General features: G+C 36.3%; 3 protein-coding genes across 4 annotated transcripts in view; 1 reads left to right on the forward strand and 2 right to left on the reverse strand.

Moving 5' to 3' along the window:
* Gaba-b-r1 (metabotropic GABA-B receptor subtype 1) overlaps window positions 1–16,955 on the reverse strand; it is a 237,871-nt gene that overhangs the window by 32,140 nt on the left and 188,776 nt on the right. For both annotated transcript variants that reach the window (XM_064050983.1, XM_064050982.1), the window contains exons 5-6: window positions 989–1,273; window positions 799–926 (exon numbers count right to left, since the gene is read on the reverse strand). In XM_064050983.1, coding sequence (XP_063907053.1) covers window positions 799–926; window positions 989–1,273 — 413 coding nt within the window. The remainder of the gene's footprint in view (window positions 1–798; window positions 927–988; window positions 1,274–16,955) is intronic.
* LOC135125413 (probable cytochrome P450 28a5) lies at window positions 9,292–14,932 on the reverse strand. Its single transcript, XM_064050984.1, has 6 exons — window positions 14,705–14,932; window positions 14,421–14,658; window positions 14,085–14,374; window positions 13,682–14,040; window positions 13,373–13,636; window positions 9,292–9,508 (listed from the first exon to the last, which is right to left on the reverse strand). The coding sequence occupies exons 1-6, from the start codon at window positions 14,884–14,886 to the stop codon at window positions 9,342–9,344; spliced, it is 1,500 nt and encodes a 499-aa protein (XP_063907054.1). The 5' UTR covers window positions 14,887–14,932; the 3' UTR covers window positions 9,292–9,341.
* LOC135125414 (probable cytochrome P450 28a5) lies at window positions 15,098–16,903 on the forward strand. The gene is made up of 6 exons (XM_064050985.1): window positions 15,098–15,294; window positions 15,342–15,579; window positions 15,635–15,927; window positions 15,972–16,327; window positions 16,374–16,634; window positions 16,682–16,903. The coding sequence occupies exons 1-6, from the start codon at window positions 15,113–15,115 to the stop codon at window positions 16,846–16,848; spliced, it is 1,497 nt and encodes a 498-aa protein (XP_063907055.1). The 5' UTR covers window positions 15,098–15,112; the 3' UTR covers window positions 16,849–16,903.

Here is a 16,955-nt window from a genome sequence, read left to right on the forward strand (position 1 = left end):
GTTGGTGTTTCGGAAATCGACAAAGTTTTTGCGGATTATTACGAGTGCATGATTTAGGAAGGCGGCGCCGGGAGTTCGGTAAATAATGGGGGTTCATATCGGCGGGCGAGGATTAGCCCGTATTTCGGACGGACCGCGCGTACAGGTATCCAAAAATGGCGCAGTCACTAGCACATCCTCGTCCCATAATTCCAATTTGTACCGGGAATAAATTCGCCTCTCTACTCCCTTTAATTAAACAATCTCTTCGACCTTTCCAATTTGCCCCTCTCAGGTACGGCACGCTCGGGTAAACTTAACCCCACTCGTCACACACTATTACCAACCTAAGAGATTCCGAGTCCCCGAAGTGCGTTCGATTCTTCGGAATTAAATAAAACGGACAAATCTGTTTGCGTTGTACAAAAAAAGGCGGCGACAAATCCACAAAACGTGCCCCGGAACAAATAAATCAACAAAAATCCGGGCGATTTGTATTGTTTGCGGAATCGCGGAATCGCTCAAAGAGACGTGTTTATGCGGGAATATGGACGGATCTCGATGAAATTAGTCGCGTGTGGACGAAATTACGCCGAAAATCGAACGATAAATAAACAAAGTATTTCGCATTCGGAGATTTCTTCGGCTCGCTTTTATTTCATGACTCTAATCTGAAAGCGTCTGAAACGTAAGCACTCATCTCTTATCGGACGCTTTGTGAATTCTTTATTGTTTTATTAGGAACGAAAGCGTTGCATTATTGCATCAAACGAACTCGAAACGCCGGCAGAATTCTCGCTCACAGCTTTTAAAACTCACCGATATTCCTAAGAATTGAGTGGAGTTGATGGCCGAATAAATGTCGTCGGCGATTTCCTTATTGTTGTAATTAAACTCCTTCAGGCTCTTCCCGTACTTGTGGAGGCGGTCCATCGTCTTGTTGAAAGCTGCGAACAAAAAATTACCAGATAACTCGGGCATCGATCAAAATCGGGATCTCCCACAGTACCTAGAGCGACGGACCAGACAGCATCGTAGGCCAGAGGCGCTTCCTGATATCCTTCGGGGAAACGCTGGTTATCGATCTTGTACCCTTCTTTCCGCAAAACTTGATTCAGCCGCAGCCGGAAGTCCTCCGAGGTCATTCCAGAGATGGTGCGTTCGTTAAGGTTCTGATTCCACATGAGGGCTTCCGTCGTGAGATGGCCTTCGGCGGCCTCCTTCATCTCGTCGACCGAACACTCGATGTCCTCCTCCTCCAGGTTCACCTCGAACCAGTTGTCCTCGTACCAGCCTGCGGACAAACGGGGTTTAGTCCGGATTGGGACCGAGGGGTTATCGACTGCATTATTCAGGAGAAAAGAAAACGGAACGATTTCGAGGAAGGGTTGCGAGGCTTTTAAAGAGCGACAACTTTCGCAAACACGGAACTTCGAGGGGGTGGTCATAAAATAATATAAACTAACTTAGAAATTAGGTCGCAACTAGTTTGGAAAGTGGATATTCCTATGGATTGAATTAAATTTCAAACTCGTAATAATAGCACGCATACAACTCGATTTTTTCAGGTCATGTCGGGTCAGGTCAGGTCAGGTATAAATAATTATGTAACAAATTAATGTAAGGATTTTTAATATTTCAGATTTGATCATTTAGGAATAAATAAAATAGGCGAAATGATGAGATTAGGGTAGAAGACGGGAGTAACAGTGTGAGAGAGAGAGAAGATGACTGAGAGAGGCAGATAGCAACTGAGGGGGTAAGAGAGATCGAGAAAGGAGCAACAGCAAGGGAAGACAGAGCGAGGGAGAGATAGATAGAAAGAGGAGCCAGAAAGAAGGGTAACAATGAGGGGGTCAAGAGTGAAGAGCAACAGGGAAGGGCAAGAAAGAGAGTGGGCAACAGCAAGAAGTAAAGGAGGGGGTAATAACGAGGTAAGAGAGAGAAAGTGTGTGTGAAAGAGCCAACAGCGAGGGGCGACACACATATAGAGCCAGGGATAAGAGAAACAGAGAGGGGGAGCAGTGAGCGAGGGTAAGAACACACACACACACACACAGAGAGAGAGAGAGAGAGAGAGAGAGAGAGAGAGAAGAGAGAAGAGAGCAAGAGAGAGAGGGAAGGAAGAGAGGGGGCAAGAAACAGAGACAAGAATGAGTCCCGGAAGAATGAGGGGCTAGAAAGAGAGAGGGCAACAGGAACAGGCACGAGAAACAGAGGTGGTAACAGCGAAAGGCGCGAGAGAGGAAACAAAGGGGTAAGAGTGTGAGAAGCAAGAATGAGAGGGGTAGGAAGAGTCAGACCGAAACAGCGAAAAGTAAGAGAAAGGAGCAACAGCGATGGACTCGAGAGACAGAGGGGTTAATTAACAGGGAGAGGCAACACAGAAGTGCGAAAAAAGAGAGAAAAAAGGGCAAAAGAGATAAAGAGCCAAGAAAAAATGAGCGAGAAGGGCAAGAGCAAGAGTTAGGAGCAAAAAAGAGAAACGAAGTACAAGAAGCAGGAGTGAGAGGAGATCGAAAGAGGGACGGGCGAAAGAGTAAGAGGCAAGAATGAGAGAAGGTTAAAGAGAGAATCTACACACAAAAATAGGTGGGATGATGAGATTGGGTGATTGGGGTAGGAGAGGGGGATAACAGTGCGAGTGAGAGAGAGAAAGTGAGGGGCAAAAGAGACCGAGTGGATCACAGCGAGCAGCAAGAAAAAGAAGCAACAGCAAGGGAAGACAGAGAGTGAGAAAGAGAGCAACCACGAGGAGCGAGAGATAGAGAGAGAGAGGGACAAGAAAAAGAGAGGCAAGATTGAGAGACGAACGCCAAGAAAGAATTGAGAGGGATAGCTAAAGTGGGGCAACAATGAAAGGTTCAAAAGTAAGGGGCAATAGGAGAGCGTGGGGAACAGCTAGAGGTAAGAGAGAGGCGTAATAACGCGGGCCAAAGAGAGAGGGGTAATAACGAGGGGTGAAAGAAAGGGAGAGTGAAAGAGAGAAAAGAGGGAGGCAATAGCGAGGGGCGACAGAGGAGTAAGAAAAACAGAGAGGTGGAGAAATGAGAGAGGGTAAGAGAACACAAACAGAAAGAAGGAGAGAGAAAGAAGGGACCAAGAGAAAGAGGGAAGGGAGAGAGTGCAGCAAGAGATAGAGAGAGAGAGAAGATGACTTTCCATTTTATAATTTTTCCTTTGCAATCTATGACTTTTCAATTCCTCCACTTTCCAGTTTTTTAATTTTCAATATTTTGGTTTTGCAGTTTTTCGATTTTTAAGTTTTCCAATTTTAATCTTTCGATTTTTTTTCATTTTATACTTTTTCGTTTTTTCATTTTTAATATTTCAATTTTACAATTTGTCCATTTTTTTTAATTCGAAAAACCAAAAAATCGGAAAAATTGAAAAAAGGAAAAAAAATTGAAACACTGAGAAACTTAAAAATCGAAAAATATTAATGCATCAAAAAATTGGAAAGAAAAAAAAACGGATCTAATCTTCAAAATTGCGAAGATCGAAAAATTGGAAAATTAAATATCGAGAAATTGAAAAATTAAAAATTGAATAATCGAATACATGAAAAACTTCTAAAATAACTGAAAATTGGAAAAATTCTAAGATCGTAGAAATGAAAAAGAGAATCATTTTAAAATTTATAATCACTACATATTATAAAACAAAGTCGCTTTCCGCGGAAGGAAAGAAAAAAAAAATCTAAACGAAAAATTGCAAATCGAAAATTTGAAGATATGGAAAATTGAGGAACCGAAAATTTGAAAAATCAATGAAAGAGTTCTAAAATACAATAATTGAAAAATGGAAAAATTCAAAAACCGGAAAATTGAAAAAGTGAAATATTTAAAAAATTATTATTCTCATTTAAAATGAAAACTAGAAAAAAATCAAATCAAAAACTGAAGAAACGAAAAATTGAAAAATCATGAAACTGAAAAATGTAAAACTGAAAAATCGGGAAATTTTATTTAATTGAAGAAACGCAAACTTGAGAAATTTCACATTGAAAAATAAAAAACGAAAAATTATAAAATTAGAACATAGAAAAATTGTAAAAATAAAGCAAATAAAAAACCGAACCGAAAAATAGCCAAAGAGAGAGAAAGTGTGTGTGATAGGGGCAACAGCGTGGAGCGACACATATGTAGAGACAGGGGCAAGAGAAGCAGAGAGAGAGAGGAGAGAGAGAGAGAGAGAGAGAGAGAGAGAGAGAGAGATTTAATCGAGGAAAAAGAGAGTGGAACAAATATAGGAAAACAAGCAGGAGGAGAAAGACAGAATAAGAGAAAAAGCAAAGAGGAGAAACAAACGGAATGTCACGAAATGATCAGTCTTTCTGAAATAAGTTATTTCACATAGAAATTTCTGAAGAATTCTCGAAAAAAATATTTTAATAATAAATTCTTATCCAGGTCTATCTCATTTTTGCCACATTTCCTAAAATAAACTACAACAACTTCCTGCTAAGATGTAGAATCGTCTTTAATTGACAAAGATAAACACCTTTTCTTTAACAAAACAGGACCCACTTTACTTTAATAACAAAAATCCTCGTGTACGTATTGGCAACACTGTACCTAACGCGTGAATACCTGAGACTTATTACTTTCTTATTTGCTAGTAACGATGGTGACTGAAATCCACCGCTATAACCTGCTAAGATAAGACCGATTTTGGCAGATGAGATGCCTCGAAAAAAAGAGAGGGTGGGTGGGCGGGGCTAATAGCTGCTCGGATAAGACTGATATTGGCTAATGAAATACTCTCTAAGATAAAACTAATTTTGGCAAATGAGATAACCCCTAAGAAAAAAGAGGTGGGTGGGCGGGGCTAGTATCTACTAAAACCAGTTTTACCTTAGCAGCTAGCAGCCCTCCCACTCCACCCACCCTCTCTTTTCTTACAACGTACTGTGTTGACCAGATTTCAATTAAAATTTCGCGCTGAAAAAAATTCAACTATGAAAATCGTTAAACGTAGGCAACCATGTGCACGTTTACTTCTTTCTGGTAGTGGGTAGTTCTGCTAGGGAATTTTAGGTAGAAGATGCTCGCTTTGTAGGGGGAGGCAAGACACGTCATTTTTGGTGTGTTTGTTGTGAATGCAGTATGCGGTAAGGAAGCTAGGTTAAGTTTAGTTGGTTTGGTAGTTAATAAAAGAGAGGAAGCCTTTGTTTAACGACAATTAATCGAACCACAGTTTTCCCTAACACCCGTATCTAATTCTTGCGGTTTTTCCAAGCGAAAATGAATTAATTTTCAACAGTTCATGTTAGGATTTTAATTGTTAACTGGTTCTAATACAATTTAATAGTCGGGAGATTATCAAGAGGATTTCTCCCTTTAGGCAGTTATTATCATCATATCTTCACATCATCGAGATATTTTTCTCGCAACGTCGGATACATTTTGTGTTGTTTATTTATCATGTGTTTTGTTTGCAATATGTTGGGGATAGTCCACGAAATAAACTCTCATAGGTTTTAAGTAACCAATCACTTGGATCAAAGCATCATTTAGCATAATGTAAATTCTTTGTTTGAATCATTGATAAAGTGTGGCATAATTATTTAACATAATGTAAATTCTTTGTTTGAATCGTTGATAAAGTGTGGCATAATTTAACATCAGGTAAATTCTTTGTTCTAGCAGCGGCCATGTTGAAGGCGTATTTTCAAACCGAGCACATGTTTGAACTGTAAAATTTTATTGAACAAATTAACAACATTGTGGGTCATGTAGGACGTACTTTTTATTCCTTTGAATTAGACCATTATTTGCATAACGCCACAGGATTGATCGCATTGACGCATATTTTTTTGGAACGACGCATTCGTCCGACGCCGGTTTGGACCTCTAGATTCTCTGCTATATAATATATTGTTGATTAATGCTTTCATCGTATAAATTGTCTGATGTCCAATCTTAATCTCAGATATGAATTCTTTGCTGTTTAAAAATTTCACGAGAGTGTATGCCGAATTTAAATGTCGTTTATTACTCTTTTGAAACTTTAACACTTGTTGATTGTAGTTTAATATCAGAGGTATATACTGGAAATTGAACATTGATGGAATTGAGGTAAATAACACACTAACACGTGGCGGAAGCGGAGTGCGCGGTTCCTTGGCGAGCTGTCAGATTTAAAATAGAAGTCAGAGGAACGGTCGGGATAACGTGACCCTGTCAACTTAATTATAGCCGTGATTTCTAACCACGAGTTTGCGTTCGTAACGGCCTGTTAGCGAGGCACGTTTCTTCGTTAGACAGAGGGGTGCGGAGCGGCATGTGCTTGCCGATAGGATACCGTCGTGGGTAGGAGAACAGCCACGACCAGGAGCCCCAAACTCCGCTCCTGCTACAACGCCCCCTATGGGTATTTGCTCTGCTCTATATTCAAATATTTGCATTAATTCAAAACGTTTAATTTGATTTCATTCAAAATTTGGAAAGTTTTTTTTTGTAGCTGAGCACTATGAAGGATCTTCAACCTGCGTAACTTAGAGGTATAAATAATTTTGTGTCCCCCATATATTTTGTGTTTTATTTTGCGGCACTTTTCCAACCTTGGGCATTCCAACACAAACAAAAAACAAACAGGGCGTAGGGTTCCATTTTATCAGCCACTTTTCACATGTCAATTTAAGGCGGGATGTTTGAGTTATCACAGTATCTCATCTGCCAAAATCATTCTTATCTTAACAGGTACTAGCCCCGCCCACCCACCCTCTCTTTTCTTAGAGGGTATATCATCTGCCAAAATTACTCTTATCTTAACAAGTACTAGCCCCACCCACCCACCCTCTCTTTTGTTAGAGGGTATCTCATCTGCCAAAATCAGTCTTATCTTGACAGCTACCAGCCCCGCCCATCCACCCTCTCTTTTTTTATAAAAAAAGCAATAAAATCTTCAACGTCAAAATTGGCCTGTTTGCTTAAAAACACGATAAAGTGCCTTAAAATAGATGAAAAACAGTCAATAAAAGCTTAAATAAATGAAAAAAGAAAATGTGGGATGAAACGTTTGCCAAAATCAGTCTTATCTGAGCAAGTGCGATTTTGTTTCTCGATCGAAAAAAACTCGATAGCGATAAAATCTCGTTTGCTGATTGGTTGAGAGGCTGAGTTGGTAAGACATTTCTGTCACATTTCTCGATTCTGTCACGAAATCAAGTCTTCATGGAGTGATATTTTCTCGATAGCTCTGAATGAAGTGATAAATTTTTGAGACATAACCTCGAAATTTATGTCAAAATAGAAGTTCAAAATCGTAATTCTGAGTTATAAGTTCTTAAAATTAAGGTAATTGTAAACTTTTGAGCATTTAATAAGCTTATATGCAAAGAATAAATGCAACTTTGCATTTAAAAGCTACGCAATGATATTTATCGCAAGTGATAATTTATCACTTCGATCAAGAAACAAAATCCCACCCCAATGACGAATAATATTTATTATCATCGTTGTATCAAGCGTATGTTTTCCCAGTTTCGGAATATCGACATGCAACAATTCAGCGTAAAGGCCTCGCCACATAGGCTGTGCTATGCTATGTTAATGAAAAACATAGAAGTAGACACAATACATTTAAATGAGAGTGTTCACATAGCCATTATGTTATGCTTTATGTACTTTTTACACAGAACTAGCATAGACATTACACAGTTCGAAATAATCCGACATAGCATGAAAGTAGAATGGAATCCTACTTCTGTGTAATGTTTGGTTGTTGGCTCATGCGCGTCTAGAGAAAATTCAAAATTCTAACCTAAGCCTTCTCAATTTTCTTCTTTTATAAGTTGTATTTCTATATTGCACTGCATATTGCACATAATAATAATAAAGTTTAAGTAATTCGATCAGGTTCTCTTCGTGAATTTTTTTATTTAAGATTGTCAGCTACACCAACAAGTTTCAAAATGAACGACCACTTTTACTCACCACTGCTTTTACTAATAACTATTTATAAACACACATCTACTATGCTATGCTACCAATTGCTACTATTCTATGGCATGGCTGTTGTGAACACCATCTGTGACTGTATGTCATGTTCATGCTATGTGAATGTATTTTTTACATAGCATAGACATAACGTTTTAATATGAGCATAGCATAGCACAGCCTATGTGGCAAGGCCTTAAGTGTTTCGAGTGACTATCGACGACAAACATCCACAACGCAAACCAAAACACTCTCGATGCCACGCAACTATTATCCAAATTGAAGCACTTCCCCCAACAATTTTTATTATCCGAGTCGAAGCAACTCCACTAAAACCAAAAGAAATGGATTATTTTTTTCACTTCCTCTTTCCTCCTTTCGAATTGGCTTCGTTTCCGCGAAAGTAATTTTTACATAAATTCTCGGCATTATTTCGCGCTGATTTTAATACCCATCCGGAACGAATGTCTTTCCATACGTGGGCGTTATAAAATTTAATTAAGAGAAAGGGTAAGTAAGGTAGTGCTGATTTTATCAATAGCGCGGACCCGAGCAGGGCATAAATTATTAAGTGTGTCATATTTAACCGGGGCCCGGGATCGTAAATTTCGCCGTTTAACGTCCGCAATTTATCGAAAAAATGTAATGTATTATTCGGTGCAAACGCGGAATGAATTTCCATCAAACATTTGCGTTATTCTAGATGCGGTTTCTGGGATTAGCTGCACCGTTGTTAAATTCGGCGGTCATTTCGGGCGCGTTTAGCTCGCTAATAGAAAATTAAAGCGTCTCGCTTCCGTCACGTTTAACCGACGTGCCTATTCGCCGGCCTCAAAAGCCCCTAGTTTTTCTATCTAGAGTAAACACTTTTCAATTTAGCTTCAATCTGGGCCTGGATTTCCAATTTTGTCAGTTCGGAAATGGTGTTTATGTTGACGTGAAGTTCGATCACTGTGATTTAATAATAGTGGATGTATTTACATAGCGAGAATGTCAGGTATTTGCGAAAAGTCGGGAGATCGAAGCTGACGACGCGCCAAACTCTTGCTCTATATTTACTCGCGATTTTTCACCACCAACTAGACACCGCATTAAATCATTTATCCCTCTTTTCTGTGTAAATTTTCCGCCTCTTCGACACGCAAGCGTTTAGATTAGAGATACCTGATCCAATTTTTCTTGCCGAATCGTGTGTGTAACGACTTAGACTATCTGATAGTAATAGCAATTTCTTACACCTATCCGACGAAAAAGTAGAGCCGGCGAAAACGATTTATTTAAGGAGGGTCGCTGACGAGGGGATCGTTTATCGTACGCGGGGTGCACGCGCCGAATTTTAAATTATTAGCTCGATTTTCGTCATCTAGGAGACATTCTAACAAGCGTTTATTTCAAGAGTAGCTTTTACATAAGGTTAGTCTAATCGATCTTCTTAAAATCAAGCCATAATCCCCCAATGGGGGTCATGAGGATGTTTGTCGGGTCAAACTTCAAAGGCAACTGCGTCTTCTTGTTGACCGTCATTTCGTAGTTCTTGACGATGTAGCTCACCCCGACCTTGACTTGCAAGACACCGAAACGCTGCCCTAAAAATCAAAGTCAAAACAATTCGTTTTATTTTGAGTTAATTAGTTTGAGTTATTATATCTTTAATTATCTCGTTCTGTGGGATTTTCTTCTAGCGAATTCATAAGTAAATTTATTCGTTTATCCCCCCCCAATTAATTTTGCTAAATAAATTCTTTTAACTTATAAAGGTTGGCATTAAAAAAATAAAATTTGTAAAATCAGATCTTATAATGTTTTGAAAAATCTGGATTTATTTACCTTCGACCAATTTCTTGATATTTCGATTTTTGATTTTTCGATTTTTCAATTTTTCGTTGCCTAAAATTTTGAAGTTCTTGATTTTTATTTTTCATTTCCTTTATGTTTTCGATGTTTCTTTCGATTGTATCATTTTTTCTTTATCAATTTATCAAACTTGCAATCTATGACTTTTCAATTCCTCCATTTTCCAGTTTTTAAATTTTCAATATTTTGGTTTTGCAATTTTTCGATTTTTAAGTTTTTCAATTTTAATCTTTCGATTTTTTTTCATTTTATAGTTTTTCGTTTTTTCATTTTTGATTTTTCAATTTTACAATTTTTCAATTTAAAAAAACGAAAAAAACCTGAAAAAATGAAAAATTGAAACATTGAAAAACTAAGAATCGAGAAACTTAAAAATCGAAAAATAATAATGAAACAAAAAATTGGAAAATTAAGTATCCAGAAATTGAAAAATTAAAAAATCGAATAGGTACATGAAAAACTTGTAAAATAACTGAAAAATGGAAAAATTCTAAGATCGTAGAATTGAAAAAGCGACTAATTTTAAAAATTATAATGATTAATACACATTTAAAATGAAAACTTACTAGAAAAATTTCATATTAAAAATTGAAGAAACAAAAAACTGAAAAATCGAGAAACTGAAAAATGAAAAATTAAAAAATCTAACTTTGAAAATAAACAACTGAAAACCTAAACATTGAATATCTCAAAAATTGAAAAGTGAAGAAAATAAAAAACCGAAACGAAAAATTGAAAAAATGAAAAACTAAAAAATCTAAAAATTGAAAAAACGAAAACTTGAAAAAACAAAAAATGATAAAATCGGAACATTGAAAAACCGGAAAATTGTAGAAAAAAAAGAAAACAAAAATCGAAACGAGAAATTGCAAATCGAAAATTTGAAGAAACGAAAAATTGCAAATCGAAAAATTGAAAAATCCAAAACTGAAAAATTTCACATTGAAAAAACGAAAAATTATAAAATTAGAACATAGAAAAATTGAAAAATTGTAAAAATAATGCAAATAAAAAATCCAAAATTTAAAGATCGAAAATTTGAAGAAATGAAAAATTGAAAAGTCTCATTACTGAAAAAGTTTTAAAATCCAATAATTGAAAAATCGGAAAGTTGTGAAATTGAAAATGGGAACATTTTAAAAACTATCATTAGAAACTAGAAAGAAAAAAATAAAGAAAATAAAAAACTGAACCGAAAAAATGCAAATCGAAAACTGAAAAATCAAAAATTGAAATTTTGCAAAATCGAAAAATTGAAGAAAAGAGAAACTGAAAAATTAAAATTGGAAAACAAAATATTATAAAATCAAAACATTGAAAAATCGAACAACTGAAAAAACAAAAGATAAAAAACTGAATCGAAAAATTGAAATATTGAAAAATTAAAAACCGAGAAACTTAAAAACTGAAAAAAAAGAATCTTCAAAATTGGAAAGAAGAAAAAACGGATCGAATCTAAAAATAGAAAAATTGAAATATCGAATACATGAAAAAGTTTTAAAATCCAATAATTGAAAAATGGAAAAATTAAAAAATCGTAAAATCGAAAAAGTAAAAAATTTTAAACGTTATAATGATTAATATATATTTAAAATGAAAACTTACTACAAAAATTGCATGTTAAAAATTGAAGAAACGAAAAATTGAATAATTCAGAAACTGAAAAATGTAAAATTGAAAAAATGAAAAATGAAAAAATCCTAATTTGGAAATAAAAACTGAAAATTAAAAACTGAACATTTCAAAACTTGAAAAATGAAGAAAATAAAAATCCTTAACGAAAAATTGCAATTACTCAAAAACTGAAAAAATTAAAAACTAAAAAATTGAAAAATTGACAAATTAAAAATTGAAAGCTCGTGAGATTATCAATCTCAAAAAAAACTGAAAAAAAAACTGATATTGAAAAAACAAAAAATCATGAAAATTGCAAATTGAAAATTTGAAGATACGGAAAATTCAAGAATAGAAAATTTGAAAAGGCAAATAAATGAAAAAGATTTAAAAAACAATAACTGAAAAATGGAAAAACTCTAAAATCGTAAAATTGAAAAAGTGAAGTATTTTAAAAAATATTATTACATATTTATAATGAAAACTGGAAAATTTTCAGGTCAAAAACTGAAGAAACGAAAAATTGAAAAATAATGAAACAGAGAAGTCTAAAATTGAAAAATCGAGAAGTTTTAAATCGAAATTCGAAAAACCTAAAAATTAGAGAAACAAAAAAAATTAACAACTGAAAAATCGCAAAACGAAAAATTGAAAAATCCAAAACTGAAAAATTTCCTATTGAAAAAACAAAAAGTTATAAAATGGAAACATTGGAATCTGAAAAACTGCAAATCGAAAAATTGAAAAATCCAAAACTGAAAGATTTCATATCGAAAAAATAAAAAAATATAAAATTAGAATATAGAAAAATTGAAGAGCCGAAGAATTGAAAAGTCGAATAACTGAAAAAGTTTTAAAATCCAATAAATTGAAAAATGAAAAAATATTAAAATCGTAAAATAGAAAATGGAAATACTTAAAAATTATTATTAGAAAATGGAAAAAAATAAAGAAAATAAAAAAGCGAAACGAAAAATTGCAAATCGAAAAACTGAAAAATCAAAAATTGAAAACTCCAGAAATTTTAAATCGAAATTTGCAGAATATAAACATTGAAAAAAAAACGATAAAATGAAAAAATCAAAATTGAAAAAACAAAAAGTTATAAAATGACAACATTGGAATCCGAAAAATTGTAAATCGAAAAATTGAAAAATTTCACATTGAAAAAACGAAAAATTATACAATTAAAAAAAACATCGAAAAATTGCAAATCGAAAATTTTAAGAAATAAAAAATTGAAGAGTTGAAAAATTGAAAAGTCGAATAACTGAAAAAGTTTTAAAATCCAATAAATTGAAAAATGGAAAATATTAAAATCGTAAAATTGAAAATGGGAATAGTTTAAAAATTATTATTAGAAACTAGAAAAAACAAAGAAAACAAAAAACCGAAACGAAAAATTGCAAATCGAAAAACTGAAGAATCGAAAAAATGAAAACTCGAGAAATTTTAAACCGAAATTTGCAAAATCTAAAATTAAAAATTGAAAATAAAATATGGAAATCTAAAATTGCAAGTCGAAAATTTGAAGACATTGAAAATTTAAAAAGTCGAATAATAAATTTTAAAATGCAATAATTGAAAAATGGAAAAAATCTAAAATCGTAAAATTGAAAAAGTGAAATATTTAAAAAAATATTATTATTACATATTTAAAATGAAAACTGGAAAAATTGCAAATTAAAAACTAAAGAAACGAAAAGTTGAAAATAAATGAAAAAGTTTTAAATCCAATAAATGAAAAAAAATTAAAAATTATTATTATTAGAAACTCGAAAAAAGAAAATAAAAAACCGAAACGAAAACTTGCAAATCGAAAAACTGAAAAATCTAAAATTGAGAACTCCAGAAATTTTAAATCAAAATTTGCAAAATCTAGAAATTGAAGAAACAAAAAAATGAAAAAAAGCGGAATATCTTGAACTACACTTCACGAACGAGATAAGTTCTGTTAAAATAACTTTCGACCGATTTTTTACCTAGGCAAGCCCTTGGTCCTTCTCCGAAAGGTATAAAAGTGCACTTTTTGATCTTATCCCTATTCGCTCCCACAAATCTCTCCGGTTTGAAGACCTCAGGCTCCTCGAAATGCTCCGGATCTGAATGCAACGCATAAATGGGCAACGCGATGGGGGTACCCTTTTCGACAACTAGCGGCTTATTCGTTTCCTTGATGGTAAAAGTGAAATCTTCGGTACAGACTTTCTGCAAGGCGTAAATCGGTGGGAGACTTCTCAAGGTTTCTAAAACGCGACTTTAGGTTAGGTTTAGGTGGGGTTGTGGCGTACCGTTGATGACGGCATCTAGGTATGGCAACGATTGAAGAATCTCATATGGTAATTTATTATCATTTCCGTGGAAAGCCGCCGTCACCTCCTGTCTTAGTTTCGCTTGAGCTTCAACATTCGCAGCTAGCTGGAAGAGGGTGAAACTCATCACTATCGCACTGGTTTCGTACCCATCACCGAAGAACCCAGCGGCATGGGCTGTCACATCCAGGTCCGTAAACTCGTAGTCTTTGCAAGTCGTCTTCAACTGACTAATAATGTGAAGAAAATCGTTTCGTACGATATTATTACGTTCGCGATGTCTCAAAGCCTGAGTCACTATATCAGTTAGCTTTTCTTCAACCTTCTTCGGAACGAACCTAAAACTCACCATTGTACCAAACCCACCTCTCCGAAAACCTACCGGATTGGAAGAATCCGAGCGAAGCGAAAAACTATCGTTACGAATAAAGCCAAAACGGCCCATCCTCCCGGTGACAAAAAATCTTTAGCGAGTTGTCTAAATTCGCTATTCTCTTCCTCGAAACATTTGGCTTCGACCCCGAAAACCGAATCCCCGACGTTGTTTAAAGTAAACCTGGTACACAACTCTTTCGCTTCGTAGCCTTTCCCGTTCATCGCGTTTGGTTGTTCCTGGATAAATTTGACCATTTTCTGGCTGTTGGTTTCCATGTATGGGTACACCCATTTCATCTACAACCAGCTGGTATGGGAACGAGAAAATCTATTTGGGTCTTACTTTTCCGCTGGTGAATCCGGGGGTCAGGTGTGCCCTTACAATCTTCCATTCTTCTCCTTTCAGACTAAAAGGGTTCCGTCCGAAGATCGGGTCGGCGTTCTTATCAACACTGATGTCGTTATCGTGGAAGTGACTGAACGATTTGATTGTGACTTCTTTAATGAGGTCGGGGTCACGGATTAGGAGAACAGGTGTGAAGGATTGAAAAATCCCAACGACACTGTGTTGTTCGTATTCCCTAAGACAAACTAAGTTCGATTTTGTCGTCATTTTGATCATACTACCTATAAATGTCGGCGTAGATTTCTCCAGGTTGGGCTTTCAGGAGGAACGTTTTTCCTATATTGCCCACCAAGAATTTGGGCTTGGGACCAACCACCCCCCTTTTTTTCCAATACTGGTGGTTCAGTTTCACCAGGTAGTAAACAACCGTAACCAAAACAACAACAAAAATCGCTGTTATCATCGTGCTAGACAAATTAGGACTGAATTATCTAACTCGGACCAAAGTTCAACGAACACAATTCTCTTGCTTGAATTGGATATTATTCGACACCGTTTTTAAATTTAACCCGGACGGGCTCCCCCCAAAAATAATTTATATCCGAACACAAACGACCCATTAGCACTCTATTACTTTGACCTCGGCGTCCTCGACCCTCATAGCGCTCATTTAAAACCCGTGCTCCACAATGATAACAATAACTTTCGTCATCTTCTTAATCGCCGTCATTTACTACCTGGTGCATCTAAATCATCAGCACTGGAAGAAACGAGGGATAAATGGCCCCAAACCGGTTTTTCTGGCCGGGAATATGGGAAGGTCGCTACTTTTGCAACTCCAACCGGGCGAAATCTTCACCGACATTTACAGGTAGAAAAATTTTCACAAAACTCGTCACCGATTATGTTGTCTTCCAGAAAATACAACAACGAAACCATCGTTGGTGCTTTTAAGTCCTTCACTCCTTTCTTAATAATCCGCGATCCCGACCTCATCAAAGAAATCACCATAAAATCGTTCAGCCACTTTCGGGACAACGACGTCGAGGTTGATAAAAAAGTGGACCCTATTTTTGGACGCAACCCTTTCGTTTTGAAGGGTGAAGAGTGGAAGGTGGTTAGGGCCCAATTAACACCAGCATTTACGAGCGGGAAGGTAATTAACCCAAACTAGATCCTCACTTTTAACATACACACAAACAAAACAATAGATGAAGTGGTTGTACCCATCCTGGGAAAACAACAGCTCCAAAATGGTACAATTCCTGGAACAACGCCCCGACGCCACCAACGGAAACGGCTACGAAGCCAAAGAGCTCTGCACCCGTTTCACTTTGAACAACGTCGGCGATTCGGTCTTCGGAATCGACGCAAAATGTTTTGACGAAGACAACAGCGAATTCCGACAATTGGCGAAAGATTTCTTCACGCCGGGCAGCTGGACCATCATTACCATCCTCATAGCAAATATTTTTCCTTTCGTTATGAAGATCTTGCCGATCAGGTGAGTCCCGAGGGTCACCAACCCATCGAAACTTCAATTTTTAGGTTTTGCCCCAAATCCGTCGAGAAAAAACTCACCCAAATAGTGTCCCAGACTTTGCAGTACCGCGAAGACAACAATATTGTCAGAAACGACTTTCTTCAAATCATACGTGAACTGAAGAAAACTAGTAAAGATTACGAGTTTACGGACTTGGATGTGACGGCTCACGCCGCTGGGTTTTTCGGTGATGGGTACGAAACGAGTTCTCAGGTGATGAGTTTTGTGCTTTACCATCTAGCTGCGAACGAAGACGTCCAAATGAAGCTTCGTAACGAAATTAATAAAGCGTTTGATGGAAGAGAACGACTACCGTACGAGGTACTGCAAACTTTAACGTACATGGATGGGGTTTTCAATGGTACGACTTTAGTACCAACAAACTTAATCTAGCACTGTCATTGTAGAAACCTTAAGGCTAACCCCGCCAGTTTTCTTCCTCCAGAAAATGTGTACCGAAGACTTTTCCTACGTTTCCAAAGATAACAAGTCGGTACTCATCGAAAAGGGTACACCCATCGTGTTACCCATTTATGGGCTTCAAACCGACCCGCAGTACTTCGAGGATCCGGAAAGTTTCAAACCCGAGAGATTCTTGGCGGAAAATAAGGAACGTGTTAAGAAGTGTACTTTCATGCCATTTGGAGAGGGACCAAGAGCTTGCCTAGGTACCACTATTAATACGTAAAAAACGCAGTTGTGAGTGTCGTTTTAGGGCAAAGATTTGGTGCCTTGCAAGTAAAAGTCGGTGTGAGCTATCTCATCAAGAATTTCGAGCTCCGTCTCAACAAGAAGACACAAGTACCCTTGAAGTTTGACCCTGCCAATGTTTTGGTCGCCCCGATCGGCGGACTGTGGATTGATTTTAAGAAGATCGCTTGATTTGTTTATAAATTTTGTCACTCGAATGCGTAAATAAAAAGATACTATTTACGAGCACGATGCGTACTTAATCCCCGATAACACCATCAAAACACGTCAACACTAAT

The sequence above is a fragment of the Zophobas morio genome, unplaced genomic scaffold (assembly GCF_036711695.1).
Source record: "Zophobas morio isolate AGI-343-1 ecotype UQ-CSIRO unplaced genomic scaffold, CSIRO_AGI_Zmor_V1 ptg000008l, whole genome shotgun sequence".
Classification (NCBI taxonomy): Eukaryota; Metazoa; Arthropoda; class Insecta; order Coleoptera; family Tenebrionidae; genus Zophobas; species Zophobas morio.